At 49.8% G+C, this 20,374-nt stretch overlaps 1 protein-coding gene across 1 annotated transcript; it reads right to left on the reverse strand.

Annotated features, from left to right (window-relative positions):
* Window positions 1-5,958: 5,958 nt before the first annotated feature.
* Window positions 5,959-12,749, reverse strand: LOC140904823 (phospholipase A2 inhibitor and Ly6/PLAUR domain-containing protein-like). The gene is made up of 4 exons (XM_078851088.1): window positions 12,701-12,749; window positions 10,564-10,716; window positions 10,228-10,371; window positions 5,959-6,119 (listed from the first exon to the last, which is right to left on the reverse strand). The coding sequence occupies exons 1-4, from the start codon at window positions 12,747-12,749 to the stop codon at window positions 5,959-5,961; spliced, it is 507 nt and encodes a 168-aa protein (XP_078707214.1).
* Window positions 12,750-20,374: the final 7,625 nt, after the last annotated feature.

Here is a 20,374-nt window from a genome sequence, read left to right on the forward strand (position 1 = left end):
TCTCTGCTGCTCGGCCCTTTTCTCCCTGCACTCGCTGGGCCAGCGTGGGGTACATACACCCCAGAAGAGACCCCCCACTCCCTCCCAGAGCCGGGGAATGATCCCAGGAGTCCTGGCAGGAATCTCAGCGCAGGGGGCAGGGGAACATTTCCAAGCAGGATGACAAGGGTGGGGGACGGTTTTCCTGACTCCTGAGAATTGTCTGTGATTTCCAAATGTTTCCTGCTCCTCATCGGTGCCCGGCTCCATGTGCCTGGGGACGGATGGGACTCCCCTGTGACCAGGTGAGCAGACAGCAGGAAGAGGGGCTGGGGCGCCCACATGGTGGCCGGACATTTTCTGCAGTGATCAGAGCAGCGATGAAGCTGCTGGCTGTGGGCACGGCAGGCAGGTTCAGAGAATCGGAGAACCATAGAAGATCAGGGTTGGAAGAGAGCTCAGGAGGTCATCTAGTCCAACTCCTGCTCAAAGCAGGACCAACCCCAACGAATTTATCCTGGCCAGGCCTGTGTCAAGTAGGCCTTAAACACCTCAAAGGATGGAGATTCCACCCCCTCCCTAGGGAACCCAATGCAGCGCTTCACCACCCTCCTATTGAAATAGTGTTTCCTGATCTCCAGCCTAGACCTCCCCCACTGCAACTGGAGACCATTGCTCCTCGTTCTGTCATCTGGCACCACTGAGAACAGCCGAGCTCCACCCTCTTTGGAATCCCCCTCAGGTAGTTGAAGGCTGCTCTCAAATTCCTCCTCACTCTTCTCTTCTGCAGACGAAAGAAGCCCAGTTCTCTCTGCCTCCCCTCCGAAGTCACGTGCTCCAGCCCCCTAATCATTTTTGTTGTCCTCTGCTGGACTCTCTCCAATTTTTCCACATCCCTTCTGTAGTGGGGGGCCCAAAACTGGACCCAGTACTCCAGATGTGGCCTCACCAATGCCGAATAGAGGGGAATAATCACTTCCCTCCATCTGCTGGCAACGCTCCTACTAATACAGCCCAATATGCCGTTGGCCTTCTTGGCAACAAGGCCACCCTGCTGTCTCATAGCCAGCTTCTCATCCACTGTAATCCCCAGGTCCTTCTCTGCAGAAGGGTTGGCAAATACCTGCCCCCTGCGGGATCAGCTGGGGCAGCCCCAAGACATCCTGGTGGACCCGGAGATGAGAGATTTCACAGCCCTGCATGTGACACTGGCTGATCAGGTGATGCCAATGTGTCTTGAGGCCAATTTGCTTGTGCATTCATGGAGATCAGTGGTTCTCAGCCAGGGGTCCGTGTACCCCAGGGGTACACACAGGTCTTCTGGGGGGAACATCAGCTCATCTTGATGTTTGCCTCATTTTACAACAGGCCAGATATAAAGCACTAGTGAAGTCAACACGAGCTAAAATTTCCGGACACAATGACTTGTTTGTGCAGCTCTATGTACTGTCCACTGAAATGTAAGTGCAATATTTATATCCCAGTGGAGTTATTTTATAATTACACAGTGGAACTGAGAAAGGAAGCTATTTGTCAGTCACGATGTGGCCGTGACACTTATGTATTCTTATAATATCATAAGAAAGGACCTGTCATAAATATAAAGGGAAGGGGAACCACCTTTCTGTCCCCGGTGCTGTAAAATCCCTCGTGGCCAGAGGCAAAACACTTTCACCTGTAAAGGGTTAAGAAGCTAAGGCAACCTTGCTGGCACCTGACCCAAAATGACCAATGAGGAGACAAGATACTTTCAAATCGGGAGTGAGGGAAACAAAGAGACTGCTTGTCTGTGTGATCTTTTGCTGGAACAGCTCAGGAATGGAGTCTCAGAACTTCTGTTAGTTAGTAAGTAATCTAGCTAGAAATGTGTTAGATTTCCTTTTGTTTAATGGCTGGTAAAATAAGCTGTGCTGGAGGGAATGAATATTCCTGGTTTGGTGTCTTTTTGTAACTTAAGGTTTTGCCAAGAGGATTCTCTATGTTTTGAATTTGATTACCCTGGAAGGTATTTACCATCCTGATTTTACAGGGGTGATTCTTTCACCTTTTCTTTCATTCAAATTCTTCTTTTAAGAACCTGTTTGCTTTTTCATTGTTCTGAAGATCCAAGGGTTTGCGTCTGTGTTCACTTGTACAAATTGGGGAGGATTCTTATCAAGCCTTCCCCAGGAAAGGGGGTGTAGGACTTGGGGTGATATTTTGGGGGAAGACGTCTCCAAGTGGGCTCTTTCCCTGGTCTTTGTGTAAGACGCTTGGTGGTGGCAGCGTACGGTTCAAGGACAAGGCAAAGTTTGTACCTTGGGGAAGTTTTTAACCTAAGCTGGTAAGAATAAGCTGAGGGGGTCTTTCCTGCGGGTCCCCACATCTGTACCCTCGAGTTCAGAGTGGGGAAGGAACCCTGACAGGGCCACACTGGGTCAGACCAAAGGTCCATCTAACCCAGTATCCTGTCTTCCAACAGTGGCCAATGCCAGGTGCCCAGAGGGAATGAACAGAACAGGTAATCAAACATCAAGTGTTCCATCCCCTGTCATCCATTCACAGCTTCTGGCAAACAGAGGCTAAGGACACCATCCCTACCCAGCCTGGCTAATAGCCATTGATGGCCCTATCCTCAATGAATGTATCTAGCTCTTTTTTGAACCCAGTTTACTTTTGGACTTTGCACATTCCTCTGGCAAGGAGTTCCACAGGTTGATGGTGCATTATGTGAAAAAACACTTCCTTTGTTTTTTTAAACCTACTGCCTCTTAATTTCATTTGGTGGCCCCCTACTTCTTGTGTTATGAGAAGGAGTAAATAACACTTCCTTATCTACTTTCTCCACACCACTCATGATTTTCTAGACCTCTCTCCTATCCCCCCTTGTCTGTCTCTTTTCCAAGCTGAAAAGTCCCACTCTTATGAATCTCTCCTCACGGAAGCTGTTCCATCCCCCTAATAATTTTATGACCCTTTTCTGAATCTTTTCTGAATAAAGTGGATGTATTGTTTCTTGACTTTAGCAAAGCTTTTGACACCGTCTCCCACAGTATTCTTGTCAGCAAGTTAAAGAAGTAAGGGCTGGATGAATGCACTTTAAGGTGGGTAGAAAGTTGGCTAGATTGTCGGGCTCAACGGGTAGTGATCAATGGCTCCATGTCTAGTTGGCAGCCGGTGTCAAGTGGAGTGCCCCAGGGGTCGGTCCTGGGGCCGGTTTTGTTCAATATCTTCATAAATGATCTGGAGGATGGTGTGGATTGCACCCTCAGCAAATTTGCGGATGATACTAAACTGGGAGGAGTGGTAGATACGCTGGAGGGGAGGGATAGGATACAGAGGGACCTAGACAAATTGGAGGATTGGGCCAAAAGAAATCTGATGAGGTTCAATAAGGATAAGTGCAGGGTCCTGCACTTAGGACGGAAGAATCCAATGCACCGCTACAGACTAGGGACCGAAGGGCTAGGCAGCAGTTCTGCAGAAAAGGACCTAGGGGTGACAGTGGATGAGAAGCTGGATATGAGTCAGCAGTGTGCCCTTGTTGCCAAGAAGGCCAATGGCATTGTGGGATGTATAAGTAGGGGCATAGCGAGCAGATCGAGGGACGTGATCGTTCCCCTCTATTCGACATTGGTGAGGCCTCATCTGGAGTACTGTGTCCAGTTTTGGGCCCCACACTTCAAGAAGGATGTGGATAAATTGGAGAGAGTCCAGCGAAGGGCAACAAAAATGATTAGGGGACTGGAACACATGACTTATGAGGAGAGGCTGAGGGAGCTGGGATTGTTTAGCCTGCAGAAGAGAAGAATGAGGGGGGATTTGATAGCTGCTTTCAACTACCTGAAAGGGGGTTCCAAAGAGGATGGCTCTAGACTGTTCTCATCTAGCAGATGACAGAACGAGGAGTAATGGTCTCAAGTTGCAGTGGGGGAGGTTTAGATTGGATATTAGGAAAAACTTTTTCACTAAGAGGGTGGTGAAACACTGGAATGCGTTACCTAGGGAGGTGGTGGAATCTCCTTCCTTAGAGGTTTTTAAAGTCAGGCTTGACAAAGCCCTGGCTGGGATGATTTAACTGGGAATTGGTCCTGCTTCAAGAAGGGGGTTGGACTAGATGACCTTCTGGGGTCCCTTCCAATCCTGATATTCTATGATTCTATGATTTTCCAATTCCGATATCTCTTTTATACGCTGGGGTGACCACATCTCCACACAGTTTTCAAGAATGGGAGTAGCATGGATTTATATAGGGGCAATATGACATTTACTGTCTCATTATCTCTCCCTTTCTTAATGATTCCCAACATTCTGTTCTCTTTTTTGACATGCACTGCGTACTGTGAACTATCCACTGTGACTCCAAGATCTCTTTCTTGACTGGGAACAGCTAATTTAGACCCCATGTCTGGTTTTGGAAGCAAGTAGCTTTAAGTGAGGGGAAACTTGGGCTATGCAAGACACATCAGACTGCCACAAGGGGTACAGCGGTCTGGAAAGGTCGAGAGCCCCTGGCCGAGATCAAAGGCATGGCGAAGGTAGAACAGTGTGTTTGGAGTTTCAATTTCATGAAAACCAATGGGCCGTGGTATGGTTTTCCCTTTCCCGTCTGCTGTTTTCATGGAGTAACAACCATTCACCCTGAGCACAGCCCTGGGACTCACTGACCCAGCAGAGACGGTGGAGGGATGCTAAGGAGGAACTTTCGCACCAGGAAAGTGCTGAGTCCAAAGGCAGGGGCCATCGTGTGTGCTGACTGCTGCATTCCTCCCTCCCTCATCGAAGGCAAAGCCCACGTGGGTGGGGGCCCTGCCAGCTTGTTCTCTGGGAGAAGAAGCTGTAAGGGATGGATTCAGGGAAGGATCCTGCCTCGCTGGGCTGGCTGGACTCTTACAGGGACCAGAACCAGATGCAAAGCAGGGATCCCCGGAGACGGTCTGGGGGCACCTGAAAAGACTTGGGAGAATGGCAGGTTCTTCCATCACCGCCACCGTCTGGAATTACAGAATGCGACTCATCTGGGCATGAATTTTACCGCCTTTAACCCCTCGTGACCCTCATTCCCTTTCCTTAGCTCACGAACCTTTAGCGAGATTCCTACAGACCTGGCTGCCAGCGTTGCCTTTGGTGGAGGATCTGGGGTCCCGTGGCTCTGGGGTAAGTGACCGGTCTCCTGGGGCTGGGAACAACCTGGGTGGGCTGGTTTGGGGTGTACGTGACCTTTCCTCACAAAGTCCAGCTTGTCTGAGAGTCTCTGAGGGGACTGGCTGTGACTCCGGGGTCAGACGGGGGCAGCGATCCAGGAGTTCACGCTGGGTGAAATCTGCTCACAGAGCACCACCGGTTGGGGGGATCTGCCCTGTTTCCTGACACCTTCCCTGAGCCCGGCACTCCCAGTGGAGCCGCTCCAGAGAGCGGGACGAACTGAGCCCTGCAAAATCAACCTAGAAGGACATTTCTCCCCTCCAGGGCTTTCCCGCCCGCCTGGACAGCTGGGTGAGCCACGGCCTCTCCTTCCCACAGCCCTCCTTCCCCAGGGGAGCTCAGCCCGCTGGTGCCTTTCCACAGGCCACGGGCCTTGCTTTGGGGGAGGGGGTCTAGGCAGGACTCCTGGGTTCCATTCCCTGGCCCTGCAAGGGGAGAGGGGTCCAGTGGTTAGAGCAGGGGGCTTGGGAGCCAGGACTCCTGGGCTCTATCCCTGTCTTTCAGAAGGGAGTGGGGTCTGGTGGGTTAAAGGGTGGGGTACTGGGAGTCAGGACTCCCGGGTTCTCTTCCTGCCAGCATCACTTGTGCACAGACAGAGGTTGGGGGGGGGAGCCGGTACGGGACGGTCAGGGGACAAGGAGCTAGGGGGGTACTTTCCCCACAACTCGCTTTATTCAGCCAATGCACAAAAGGAATCCGCAATCTCCCCCAAAGAGAAGCAGCAGCCAGTTGCTGCTGAAGGGAGGTTCACTGCAGCCCGGCACGCAGCAGAAGGGGAGGATGCCAGGCCGGGGCTCAGGGCTCCCCGATGCCTCCGCTGGCCCTGGGAGCTGGGAAGCACTTGGCGTGGCTCAGGATCTCCGGCATGCCCTTGGCGTATTTCTTCACCAACACTCTCTTCACGCAGGCGCCAGGGGAGCCACATCCAGCCGCAGTATTCCTCATTTTGATGTGACCTGGACAGGGGGAGAGACGTGATCGGGGGTTCCCAATTCCCCCCCCCGCGACCCTCATGAGGTCTCTCACACACTCCCCTCCCAGCAGGACTGCACCCGGCTCTGCAGGCAGACTGGGGTCTAGTGCTCAGAGCAGGGAGCCTGGAACAACATGAGAACAGAAGAGGAACGGCCCTCCTGGGTCACCCCAAAGGTCCATCTAGCCCAGTATCCTCTGGCCAATGCCAGGTGCCCCAGAGGGAATGAACAGAACAGGGAATCATCCAGTGATCCATCCCCTGTCGCCCATTCCCAGCTTCTGGCAAACAGAGGCTAGGGCCACCTTCCCTGCCCATCCTGGCTAATAGCCGCAGATGGACCTGTCCTCCAGGAACTTCTCTAGTTCCTGTTTGAACCCTGTTATAGTCTGCGCCTTCACAACTTCCCCCGGCAATGAGTTCCACAGGTTTCTTGTGCGTTGTGTGAAGCAGTACTTCCTTTGGTTTGTTTTATACCTGCTGCCTGTGGTGACCCCTCGTTCTTATGTTAGGAGGAGTAAATAACACTTCCTTCTTTACTTCCTCCACACGCTTCAACCTTCTTTAGACCTCGATCATATCCCCCCTTAGCCGTTTCATTTCCAAGCTGAAGAGTCCCACTCTTATTAATCTCTCCTCATATGGCAGCCATTCCATCCCCCTCATCATTTTGGTTGGCATTTTCTGAAGCCTTTCCAATTCCAATAGATCTTTTTTGAGACAGGGCGACCACATCCGTCCGCAGTGTTCAAGCTGTGGGCGTCCCATGGATTTATATTGAGGCAACACGATCTTTGGGGTTAGATCTCTGTCCTATTCTCTGTCCCTTTATGAATGATTCCCAGCATTTGTTTGCTTTTTTGACGGCCGCTGCACATGGAGTGGATGATTTCAGAGAACTCTCCACAGTGACTCCAAGATCTTTCTTGAGTGGTAAATTTGACCCATTATTGTGTATGTCTACTTGGGATTACGTTTGCCCATGTGCATTACTTTGCATTTATCAACACTGAATTTCCTCTGCCATTTTGTTGCCCAGTCACCCAGTTCTGAGAGACCCTTTAGTACCTCTTCACAGTTTCCTTTGGACTTTAATATCTTGAGTAGGTTTGTATCTTCTGCAAATTTTGCCACCTCACTATTACCCTTTTTTCCAGAACATTTCGGAATTTGGTGAATAGCACTGGGCCCAGTGCAGATCCCTGGGGGACTCCCACTATTTACCTCTCTCCCTTCTGAAAACTGACCATTTCTTCCTACCCTTTTTTCCCTATCTTTTAACCAGTTACTGAGCCATGAGACAGGTTTCAGAGTAACAGCTGTGTTAGTCTGTATTCGCAAAAAGAAAAGGAGGACTTGTGGCACCTTAGAGACTAACCAATTTATTTGAGCCTGAGCTTTCGTGAGCTACAGCTCACTGCATCGGATGCATACCGTGGAAACTGCAGCAGACTTTATATACACACAGAGAATATGAAACAAAACCTCCTCCCACCCCACTGTCCTGCTGGTAATAGCTTATCTAAAGTGATCATAAAGTTGGGCCATTTCCAGCACAAATCCAGGTTTTCTCACCCTCCACCCCCCACACAAATTCACTCTCCTGCTGGTGATAGGCCATCCAAAGTGACAACTCTCCACACAATGTGCATGACAATCAAGTTGGGCCATTTCCTGCACAAATCCAGGTTCTCTCACCCCCCCCACCCCCTCCCAAAAACCCCACACACAAACTCACTATCCCGCTGGTAATAACTCATCCAAAGTGACCACTCTCCCCACAATGCGCATGATAATCAAGGTGGGCCACCCCCAGCACAAATCCAGGCCTTCTCACCCCCCCCCACCTCCATACACACACAAACTCACTCTCCTGCTGGCAATAGCTCATCCAAACTGACCACTCTCAAAGTTTAAATCCAAGTTAAACCAGAACATCTGGGGGGAGGGTGGGGAGGAAAAAACAAGGGGAAATAGGCTACCTTGCATAATGACTTAGCCACTCCCAGTCTCTATTTAAGTCTAAATTAATAGTATCCAATTTGCAAATGAATTCCAATTCAGCAGTTTCTCACTGGAGTCTGGATTTGAAGTTTTTTTGTTTTAAGATAGTGACCTTCATGTCTGTGATTGCGTGACCAGAGAGATTGAAGTGTTCTCCGACTGGTTTATGAATGTTATAATTCTTGACATCTGATTTGTGTCCATTTATTCTTTTACGTAGAGACTGTCCAGTTTGACCAATGTACATGGCAGAGGGGCATTGCTGGCACATGATGGCATAGATCACATTGGTGGATGTGCAGGCGTTCTGTTATTTTCTTTGTTAGGCCTGTCCTGTAGTAGGTGACTTCTGGGAACTCTTCTGGCTCTATCAATCTGTTTCTTCACTTCCGCAGGTGGGTATTGTAGTTGTAAGAAAGCTTGACAGAAATCTTGTAGGTGTTTGTCTCTGTCTGAGGGGTTGGAGCAAATGCGGTTGTATCGCAGAGCCTGGCTGTGGATGATGGATCGTGTGGTGTGGTCAGGGTGAAAGCTGGAGGCATGCAGGTAGGAATAGTGGTCAGTAGGTTTCCGGTATAGGGTGGTGTTTATGTGACCGTTGTTTATGAGCACTGTAGTGTCCAGGAAGTGGATCTCTTGTGTGGACTGGACCAGGCTGAGGTTGATGGTGGGATGGAAATTGTTGAAATCATGGTGGAATTCCTCAAGGGCTTCTTTTCCATGGGTCCAGATGATGAAGATGTCATCAATATAGCGCAAGTAGAGTAGGGGCTTTAGGGGACGAGAGCTGAGGAAGTGTTGTTCTAAGTCAGCCATAAAAAAGTTGGCATACTGTGGGGCCATGCGGGTACCCACAGCAGTGCCGCTGATCTGAAGGTATACATTGTCCCCAAAAGTAAAATAGTTATGGGTAAGGACAAAGTCACAAAGTTCAGCCACCAGGTTAGCCGTGACATTCATTGTGTGGAGAGTTGTCACTTTGGATGGCCTATCACCAGCAGGAGAGTGAATTTGTGTGGGGGGATGGAGGGTGAGAAAACCTGGATTTGTGCTGGAAATGGCCCAACTTGATGATCACTTTAGATAAGCTATTACCAGCAGGACAGTGGGGTGGGAGGAGGTATTGTTTCATATTCTCTGTGTGTATATAAAGTCTGCTGCAGTTTCCACGGTATGCATCCGATGAAGTGACCTGTAGCTCACGAAAGCTCAGGCTCAAATAAATTGGTTAGTCTCTAAGGTGCCACAAGTCCTCCTTTTCTTTTTGAGCCATGAGAGGATTTTATCGCATGACAGCTCACTTTGCTTAAGAGCCTTTGGTGAGGGATGCTTTCTGAAAATCTAAGTACACTATATCCATGGGATCCCCCTTGTCCACACGCTTGTTGACCCCTTCAGACAATTCTAGTGGATTGGTGAGGCGTGATTTCCCTTTACCGAAACCATGTTGACCGTTCCCCAACAAATTATGTTCATCTATGTGTCTGACAGTTCTCTTCTTTCCTATAGTTTCAATGAGTTTGCCCAGTACTGAAGTCGGACTTATTGGCCTGCAGCTGCCGGGATCACCTCTGGAGCCCTTTTTAGAAATTGGCGTGTCATCAGCCATCCTCCAGCCAGCTGGAACAGAAGCTGATTTAAAAAGTAGGTTACAAACCACAGTTCGTAGTTCTGTAATTTGAAATTTGAGTTCCTTCCGAACTCTTGGGCGAATCCCATCTGGTCCTGGTGACTTATTACTGTTTAATTTATCAATTTGTTGCAAAAACTCCTGTAATGTCTCCTCAATCTGGGACAGTTCCTCAGATTTGTCACCAAAACAGAATGGCTCCGATTCGGGAATCTCCCTCCCAGCCTCAGCCGTGAAGACTGATGCAGAGAATTCATTTAGTTTCTCCGCAGTGGCCTTATCCTCCTTGGGTGCTCCTTTGGCATCTCGGCAAGTAGGACTCCTGGGTTCTCTCTGCAACTCTGCCAGGGGAGTGGAGTCTAGTGGGTCAGAGCAAGGGGGTCTGGGACTGAGCCGGGACACCTGGGCTCCACCTCGTGCTCTGTGTTCAGACCCCGCCCGCATCTGGAGGACTTACCAAAAAAAAATATCCCAGATTCCACAACACAATGGTCCTCGGTGCCGGTGCAGGCCAAGACATCCTTCTCGTTCCAGTGATATGGCCCCGCTCTGAGGATCGACGGGCACTGACGGCCGTTGGGGACGGAGCTCACAGTTGGCACTGAGAACAGTCAGACACACATAGTCAGCCAAGGGTGGGGAGTCACCACACATTGGGCTCAATCCCATCTCGGGGAAGGGAGTGGGGTCTAGTGGTTAGGGATGGGGGCATTGGGCTGGCAGCCAGGACTCCTGGGTTCTCTCCAGGCAGGTATGGCCGGAGCAGGGCTCTAGGTTTGCAGCAGACACACACCTGGGATGGCCCCGGCGTTGCAGCCGTCGGTGTCACAGCAGGCGATGTTCGCCCGCACGGTGACATTGTGCGGGAAGGTCAGTGAGAAGGGGCCGGGCTCACAGTTCTTGGGCTCCAGGCACAATTTACCCGTGTAGGACATGGAGGATCCCTCTGTGGAAGAGAAATAGAGCATCACCTATGAACTCCACAATGGACCCCCAGCTGCTCCATCCTCCCCTTTTGTTCCATCCACCCCACCCCCAACTAATCTCATCTCCCCACCCCCCGTGATAAAATCCTCTCTTCTGTCTGATCCAGGCCCCACAGCCACCCACTGCAATACCCCATCTCATCCCATCCCCCGTCAATGACATTATCATTCCAGACTGAGCAGTCCCTGCTCCTGGAGAGGAGCGGAGACTATTGGTTAGAGTAGGGGGAGGGGCTGGGAGCCAGGATTCCTGGGTTTGACCCGTGGCTTCAGGAGGACAATGGTGTCTAAACTTAGTAGAAATCTTCTTTCACTCACCCAGCCTGATCTCTGCCACGACGGTGACGCAGGTCCCTTCCCAGGGGGCGCAGGGCTGCAGGGGGCCGGAGCACGATTGCTCTCTGGACGCACACACCTCGCATTGCAGAGCGCTCCCTGGAGGTTGGAAAAATCCCTTCTCAGTACAAACCCCGGCTCCCCACCCCTCCCAGGCAGTGCCTGTGGACGAAATACCACCAGCAACCAAGAGGTGGCGCTGTGGGAGTTGTTACCACCAATGCCTCCTCACTGAACGTGTGGGCAGGCAGATCTTGGAGAAATGCCACCTGCTTTTGCAGCAGTTCTGCCCAGTTCCATTTAACGCTCCGGAGGGGGAAAGGCATCTTGCTAGCTGGTCATTTGTATCTTACTCAAAACCACAGACAAGTCAGTTTGTTGCCTGAGTGTCTGTGGCTAGAATACATTTTCACCTGCTGACGTGGCTATCTGGGGTGCAGCTTGTGCCTGCGAACAAACCCCAGACATCTGTGTAGACAGAAAAACAAGAATTCGGCTGTTCTGAAGAGGGGTTTCTTTCTGGCTTTGCGGTGAACCTTTCTCACACACACACACACACACACCCCGCCGTCACTCTCTGCTCCAGGCCTCTGCCTCTCAGAGTTACATCAGCTGAGCCACACTCGACTTCAGCCCACTTTTCATCACTGATCCTGCCAATTCTCTTCTTCAGAATACAATTCACGCTTGTTAAGCCCCTGGATTAATGGCTGTTCATCTCCAGCCAGCGATCCCAGGAGCATCAACTCTTTCCTCTCCAGAGCATGGGGGCCTTTAAATTCATTATGTGAGCATAAGGTAGTTTTAAGAAAGAAAGAAAGGAAGATTTTCCCACTTTGGTTTTTTTAGAGCTTTCATGTGGAAACATCAATTAAACCTCAGAACACCTTCCCCGCCCCTTCTATGCCCCTAGATGGTTGCAAAGTTATATTATCCCTATCAAAGAAATATGGAAACTGAGGTAGAAAAAAGATGTCTTCAATTCAGGGTTAAAACCAAGAAGACAGCTGAGAAGTCCTCACTCCTGACTCCCAGCCCACTCTAACCCACGAGATCCCACTCCTCTTTCACAGCCACGGACAGAGCCCGGGAGTCCTGATTTGCAGCCATCTCTGCTCAAACTCACTACACCCCAGCCCGCTTCTACAGCTGGGGAATGAGCCCAGAAGTCCTGGCTCCCAGCCCCGACCCGTTGCACCCCCATTCCCCTTTCAAACCCGGGGAATGAAGCCAGGAGTCCTGGCAGGAATCTCAGCGCTGACAGGCAGGGGAACATTTCTAGGCAGGACGACATGTGGACGGGGGTGCTGCTCCTCATCGGGATGACCCCAAGCCTGGGCGAGAGATGGAGGAGGAACGAGAAGAAGGAAGGACAGACGGACTCAGACCCGCTGGCCAGGCCCCTAGCGTGGGCTGTGGGAGTCCCAGGCTCCAATCCCTGCTCTCCCCAAGTCAGCCGGGGGACGTGGCACCGGGTTTTCCTCTTGCTGGTTTTACCCACAAATTCCATCCTGACCCCAGAATCCGCCATCCACAGCGGCACGTTCCCCAAGTGAATTCCCGACCCCACCACCCGGCTCCCTGTGCCCGGGGACGGACGGGACTCACCTGTGGCCAGGAGAGCGGACAGCAGACAGAGGGGCAGAGCCACCCACATGGTGCCTGGATGTTAGCTGCAGTGACAGAACAGTGAGGAAGCCTCTGGCTGTGGTTTTATCCGGCAGGTTGGCAAATACCTGCCCCCTGGGGGATCGGCTGGGGCTGCCCCATGACATCCTGGTGGACCCGGAGATGGGAGATTTCACAACCCTGCATGTGACTTTGGCTGATCAGGTGATGCAATGTGTCTTGAGGCCAATTCCCTTGTGCGTTAGTGGAGATCAGTGGTTCTCAGCCAGCGGTCCGTGTACTCCAGGGTACACACAGGTCTTCCAGGGGGTACATCAGCTTATCTTGATGTTTGCCTCATTTTACAACAGGCCAGATATAAAGCACTAGTGAAGTCAGTACGAGCTAAAATTTCCTGACACAATGACTTGTTTGTGCAGCTCTATGTACTATCCACTGAACTGTACGAACAATATTTATATCCCAGTGGAGTTATCTTATCATTACACGGGGGAACTGAGAAAGGAAGCTATTTGTCAGTCACAATGTGGCTGTGACACTTATGTATTTTTATAATAACATAAGAAAGGACCTGTCATAAATATAAACGGAAGAGGATCCACCTTTCTTTCCCCGGTACTATAAAATACCCCATGGCCAGTGGCAAAACACTTTCACCTGTTGTCATAAATAGAAAGGGAAGGGTAAACTCCTTTATAATCCCTCCTCTCCAGAGGAAAAATCCTCTCACCTGTAAAGGGTTAAGAAGCTAAAGGTAACCTCGCTGGCACCTGACCAAAATGACCAATGAGGAGATAAGATACTTTCAAAAGCTGGGAGGAGGGAGAAAAACAAAGGGTCTGTGTCTGTCTGTGTGATGCTTTTGCTGGGGACAGAACAGGAATGGACTCTTAGAACTTAGTAAGTAATCTAGCTAGGTATGTGTTAGCTTATGATTTCTTTAAATGGCTGAGAAAATAGCTGTGCTGAACAGAATGGATATTCCTGTCTGTGTGTCTTTTTGTAACTTAAGGTTTTGCCTTGAGGGATTCTCTCTGTTTTGAATCTAATTCCCCTGTAAGGTATTTGCCATCCTGATTTTACAGAGGTGATTCTTTTCTACTTCTATTAAAAGTCTTCTTGTAAGGAAACTCAATGCTTTTTCATTGTTCTAAGATCCAAGGGTTTGGGTCTGTGGTCACCTATGCAAATTGGTGAGGTTTGTACCAAACCTTCCCCAGGAAGTGGGGTGCAAGGGTTGGGAGGATTTGGGGGGAAAGGCGTGTCCAAACTACCTTTCCCAGTAAACCCAGTTAAAGTTTGGTGGTGGCAGTAGAAATCTAGGGGCAAAGGACAAAATTAATTTGTACCTTGGGGAAGTTTTCACCGAAACTGATGAAAGTAAGCTTAGGAGGTTTTCATGCAGGTCCCCACATCTGTACCCTAGAGTTCAGAGTGGGAAGGAACCTTGACATGGTGGCAGAGTGGTGGGATTAACCTGAAATCATTTTGAGATCAATTTGAGATTTTTTTGAACCAGAAAAACGGATTTTAAAAAGGAAATATTTTTTTTCCTTTGGGGCTGCTGGAAAGGAGGTCCAACTGAAAGCAACTAGTTTTTTCTCTGCTTTGGGGCCAGAGCAGAGACAAAAGGGGATTATCTTTGTGAATTGCAGGTTTTCTTTGCCTGGAGGCAGAGAAGTTAATCTCCTGCAGGGAAATGCACAGTCTTCGAAAACCTGAGGTTTTGTTTCCCCCTACAACTAAATGGGAGGGGGGGGTGTTCTACCCATTTCCCTGGAGACAAAAGTGGCAGGGGTTTGTTTTTTTTTAGGATTCTGATTTTTTTTTTTAAGAAGGAGCACAGATTTGAACACGAATTTTTTTTTCCTTTGGGGCTGCTGATAAGCAGGTTTCTAAGTAGTTGGAGGTTTTTTGCTTTGATTTGGGGCCAGAGCAGAGACAAAGGGAATTGTCTTTTTCTGTAGGCTGACAATCACTAACAGAGAATAGGTATCCTATTCCAGCACAGCAAAATTTTACAGCCAAGTTTTGTTTGTTTATTTCCAAACCTCCGGTGTAAAGTTAGTTAAAAACAGAGAGGTTAGGATGACAGAATCCACGGCTCAACAAAAGCTGGAAGTAGCCAGATTTCAGGCTGAGGAAAAACATAAGGAACATGAAAGACAGATAGAACTCATGCGGCTGGAGAAGGAGGTACAGGAGGCTGCCCACAGGAGGGAAATGGAGGCAAGGAAGCATGTGGAGGAGGAGAAGGAAAAAGAGAGGAAGCATGAACTGGAGATGGAGAAGGTAAAGACTCAGCAGAATATACCAACAAACCCTAGCAATCCTTCTCCAGGTAGCACTTCCCATCCCAGAAAGTTCCCCACCTACAAGGCAGGCGATGATACCGAGGCCTTCTTAGAAAACTTCAAAAGGGCCTGCCTTGGGTACAGCATCCCTACAGACCAATACATGGTAGAGCTGAGGCCGCAGCTCAGTGGACAATTAGCTGAGGTGGCGGCTGAAATGCCTAAAGAACACATGAACAAGTATGAACTGTTTAAATCCAAGGTGAGAGTCAGAATGGGGATAACACCCAAGCATTCTCGTCGGAGCTTCAGAGCCCTAAGGTGGAAACCAGACGTGTCATTTACCCGACATGCCTACCACATTGTAAATCACTGGGATGCCTGGATATCAGGAGCAAGTGTTGAATCTCCAGTAAATTTGCCCTTCCTAATGCAAATGGAACAATTCTTAGAGGGTGTTCCTGAGGAAATAGAAAGATACATCCTAGATGGGAAGCCCAAAACTGTAATCGAGGCAGGAGAGATCGGAGCCAGATGGGTGCAGGTGGCAGAGAAGAAGAAAACTGGTCGCAGTTGGAGCAGAGACCAGAAGGGACAACCCCAGACCACACCCTATTACCGGGGGTCACCCAAGGCCCCACCTACCTCCCAAAGAACCCTCCAGACACCTTATCGTCCCACCACCCCGTTCTCCAGCAACCCACCTCGCCCCAGTGACCCCTCAGCTGGACGATGTTTTAAATGTAACGGGCTGGGGCAAGTAAAGGCCAACTGCCCCAAGAACCCCAACAGATTACAGTTCATTGCACCGGAATCACACCAAAGATCCGCAGGCCCAGATACCCTTGGAGTTGAGGGAAACTGTGCGTGTGGGTGGGAAGAAGGTCACCGCGTGGAGGGACACCAGAGCACAAGTGTCAGCTATCCATGCTTCCTTAGTGGACCCCAATTTAATCAACCCAGAGATCCAAGTGACGATTCAACCCTTCAAGTCCCACTCTTTCCATTTGCCTACAGCCAAATTGCCTGTCCAGTACCAGGGCTGGTCAGGAACGTGGACTTTTGCAGTCGATGATGATTATCCCATCCCCATGCTGTTGGGGGAAGACTTGGTCAATCATCTGAAGTGGGCCAAGAGGGTGGGAATGGTCACCCGCAGCCAGGCTAAACGAGCCGTGAGGCCTAGCTCTGTTCAGGAAACTTCTCTCAGGAGCCGGTCAGAGGTGATGGACCCGGACCCCAGCCCAATGTCTGCAACAGCACTAGTGGATCCAGTCCCAGAGACCCAGATGGAACCAGTCCCAGAACCAGAACCAGAGGAACAACCAGCACCAGACCCATTGCCAGCACTGAATCCAGTACTTGCAACCTCAACACCAGAGGGCCCCACCGAACCTGAACCAGCAGCAGCCCATAACCCTACACGAGAGGATCAGCCAGAGCCTGAACCCCAATATAGTGTCCCAGCGGAGAGCGGTTCACAGTCAACGGAAACAGCCCCATCCCCTACATTGCTCCAGAGGGACCAAGCATAGGTCCACAATCCAATGAGGAACTGATGTCTCCAGCATCAAGGGAACAGTTCCAGATGAACAGGAAGCGGATGAAAGCCTCCAGAGAGCTTGGACGGCAGCACGGAGCAATGCACCGCCTCTCAGCTCTTCTAATCGATCCAGGTTTGTTGTAGAAAGAGGACTTTTATACAAGGAAACTCTTTCTGGTGGACACCAGGAAGACTGGCATCCTCAGAGACAGTTGGTAGTTCCAACTAAATACCAGGCCAAGATCTTGAGCTTAGCCCACGATCACCCTAGTGGCCATGCTGGGGTGAACAGGACCGAAGACCGTTTTTGGGGGGCCATTCCACTGGGAGGGAATGGGCAAGGATGTTTCTACATATGTCCGGTCTTGTGAAGTATGCCAAAGAGTGGGAAAACCCCAAGACCAGGTCAAAGCCCCTCTCCAACCACTCCCCATCATTGAAGTTCCATTTCAGTGAGTAGCTGTGGATATTCTGGGTCCTTTTCCGAAAAAGACACCCAGAGGGAAGCAGTACAGACTGACTTTCATGGATTTTGCCACCTGATGGCCGGAAGCAGTAACTCTAAGAAACCCCAGGGCTAAAAGTGTGTGCCAGGCACTAGCAGACATTTTTGCCAGGGTAGGTTGGCCCTCCGACATCCTCACAGGTGCAGGGACTAATTTCCTGGCAGGAACTATGGAAAACCTCTTGGAAGCTCATGGGGTAAATCACTTGGTTGCCACTCCTTACCACCATCAAACAAACGGCATGGTGGAGAAGTTTAATGGGACTTTGGGGACCATGATACGTAAATTCGTAAATGAGCACTCCAATGATTGGGACCTACTGTTGCAGCAGTTGCTCTTTGCCTACAGAGCTGTACCACATCCCAGTTTAGGGTTTTCCCCATTTGATCTTGTATATGGCCGTGAGGTTAAGGGGCCATTACAGTCGGTGAAGCAGCAATGGGAGGGATTTACACCTTCTCCAGGAACTAACATTCTGGACTTTGTAACGAACCTACAAAACAGCCTCCGAACCTCTTTAGCCCTTGCTAAAGAAAACTTACAGGATGCTCAAAAAGAACAAAAAGCCTGGTATGATAAACATGCCAGAGAGCGTTCATTCAAAGTAGGGGACCAGGTCATGGTCTTAAGGCGCTCCTGGCCCATAAAATGGAAGCATCGTGGGAAGGGCCATTCACGGTCCAGGAGCGCCTGGGAGCTGTTAATTATCTCATAGCATTCCCCACCTCCAACCAAAAGCCTAAGGTGTACCATATTAATTCTCTAAAGCCCTTTTATTCCAGAGAATTAAAGGTTTGTCAGTTTACAGCCCAGGGAGGAGACGACGCTGAGTGGCCTGAAGGTGTCTACTACGAAGGGAAAAGTGCTGGTGTGGAAGAGGTGAACCTCTCCATGACCCTTGGGCTTATGCAGCGACAGAAGATCCAGGAGCTGTGTACTAGCTACGCGCCGACGTATCATTGTATCAGACAATGTATACCTTCAGATCAGCGGCACTGCTATGGGTACCCGCATGGCCCCACAGTATGCCAACATTTTTATGGCTGATTTAGAACAACGCTTCCTCAGCTCTCGTCCCCTAACGCCCCTACTCTACTTGCGCTACATTGATGACATCTTCATCATCTGGACCCATGGAAAAGAAGCCCTTGAGGAATTCCGCCATGATTTCAACAATTTCCATCCCACCATCAACCTCAGCCTGGTCCAGTCCACACAAGAGATCCACTTCCTGGACACTACAGTGCTCATAAACAATGGTCACATAAACACCACCCTATACCGGAAGCCTACTGACCGCTATTCCTACCTACATGCCTCCAGCTTTCACCCTGACCGCACCACACGAACCATCGTCTACAGCCAAGCTCTGCGATACAACCACATTTGCTCCAACCCCTCAGACAGAGACAAACACCTTCAAGATCTCTGTCAAGCTTTCTTACAACTACAATACCCACCTGCGGAAGTAAAAAAACAGATTGATAGAGCCAGAAGAGTTCCCAGAAGTTACCTACTACAGGACAGGCCTAACAAAGAAAATAACAAAACGCCACTAGCCGTCACCTTCAGCCCCCAACTAAAACCCCTCCAACGCATTATTAAGGATCTACAACCTATCCTGAAGGATGACCCAACACTCTCACAAATCTTGGGAGACAGGCCAGTCCTTGCCTACAGACAGCCCCGCAACCTGAAGCAAATACTCACCAACAACCACATACCACACAACAGAACCACTAACCCAGGAACTTATCCTTGCAACAAAGCCCGTTGCCAACTCTGCCCACATATCTATTCAGGGGACACCATCACAGGGCCTAATAACATCAGCCACACTATCAGAGGCTCGTTCACCTGCACATCCACCAATGTGATATATGCCATCATGTGCCAGCAATGCCCCTCTGCCATGTACATTGGTCAAACTGGACAGTCTCTACGTAAAAGAATAAATGGACACAAATCAGATGTCAAGAATTATAAGATTCATAAACCAGTCGGAGAACACTTCAATCTCTCTGGTCACGCAATCACAGACATGAAGGTCGCTATCTTAAAACAAAAAAACTTCAAATCCAGACACCAGCGAGAAACTGCTGAATTGGAATTCATTTGCAAATTGGATACTATTAATTTAGGCTTAAATAGAGACTGGGAGTGGCTAAGTCATTATGCAAGGTAGCCTATTTCCCCTTGTTTTTTCCTCCCCCTCCCCCCCCCAGATGTTCTGGTTTAACTTGGATTTAAACTTGGAGAGTGGTCAGTTTGGATGAGCTATTACCAGCAGGATAGTGAGTTTGTGTGTGTGGTTTTTGGGAGGGGGTGAGGGGGTGAGAGAACCTGGATTTGTGCTGGAAATGGCCCAACTTGAGCTCATGCTCAAATAAATTGGTTAGTCTCTAAGGTGCCACAAGTCCTCCTTTTCTCTATGTTTTGAATCTAATGTTTTGAAAGACAGGCAGGGCAGAAAAGGTGGGGGAGTCGCACTGTATGTAAGGGAGCAGTATGAATCCTCAGAGCTCCAGCATGAAACTGCAGGAAAAACCTGAGTGTCTCTGGATTAAGTTTAGAAGTGTGAGCAACAGGAGTGATGTAGTGGTGGGAGTCTGCTATAGACCGCCGGACCAGGGGGAGGAGGTGGACGAGGCTTTCTTCCGGCAACTCGCAGAAGCTACTAGATCGCACGCCCTGGTTCTCATGGGTGACTTTAATTTTCCTGATATCTGCTGGGAGAGCAATACAGCGGTGCACAGACAATCCAGGAAGTTTTTGGAAAGCATAGGGGACAATTTCCTGGTGCAAGTGCTAGAGGAGCCAACTAGGGGGGAAGCTTTTCTTGACCTGCTGCTCACAAACCGGGAAGAATTAGTGGAGGGAGCAAAAGTGGATGGGAATCTGGGGGGCAGTGACCATGAGTTGGTTGAGTTCAGGATCCTGACGCAGAGAAGAAAGGTAAGCAGCAGGATACGGACCCTGGACTTCAGGAAAGCAGACTTCGACTCCCTCAGGGAACGGATGGCCAGGATCCCCTGGGGGACTAACATGAAGGAGAAAGGAGTCCAGGAGAGCTGGCTGTATTTCAAGGAATCCCTGTTGAGGTTACAGGGACAAACCATCCCGATGTGTCGAAAGAATAGTAAATATGGCAGGCAACCAGCTTGGCTTAACGGTGAAATCCTAGTGGATCTTAAACATAAAAAAGAAGCTTACAAGAAGTGGAAGGTTGGACATATGACCAGGGATGAGTATAAAAATATTGCTCGGGCATGTAGGAATGAAATCAGGAGGGCCAAATCGCACCTGGAGC

Source organism: Lepidochelys kempii, unplaced genomic scaffold, assembly GCF_965140285.1.
Source record: "Lepidochelys kempii isolate rLepKem1 unplaced genomic scaffold, rLepKem1.hap1 scaffold_96, whole genome shotgun sequence".
Taxonomy (NCBI): Eukaryota; Metazoa; Chordata; order Testudines; family Cheloniidae; genus Lepidochelys; species Lepidochelys kempii.

Coding starts and splice junctions, on each gene's coding strand:
- LOC140904823 (XM_078851088.1), bottom strand. CDS start 12,749: ATGTGGGTGGCTCTGCCCCTCTGTCTGCTGTCCGCTCTCCTGGCCACA. Junction 10,372..10,563: donor CAACGCCGGGGCCATCCCAG/GTGTGTGTCTGC, acceptor GACTGTTCTCAG/TGCCAACTGTGAGCTCCGTC. Junction 6,120..10,227: donor ATCTGGGATATTTTTTTTTG/GTAAGTCCTCCA, acceptor CCCCCTGTCCAG/GTCACATCAAAATGAGGAAT.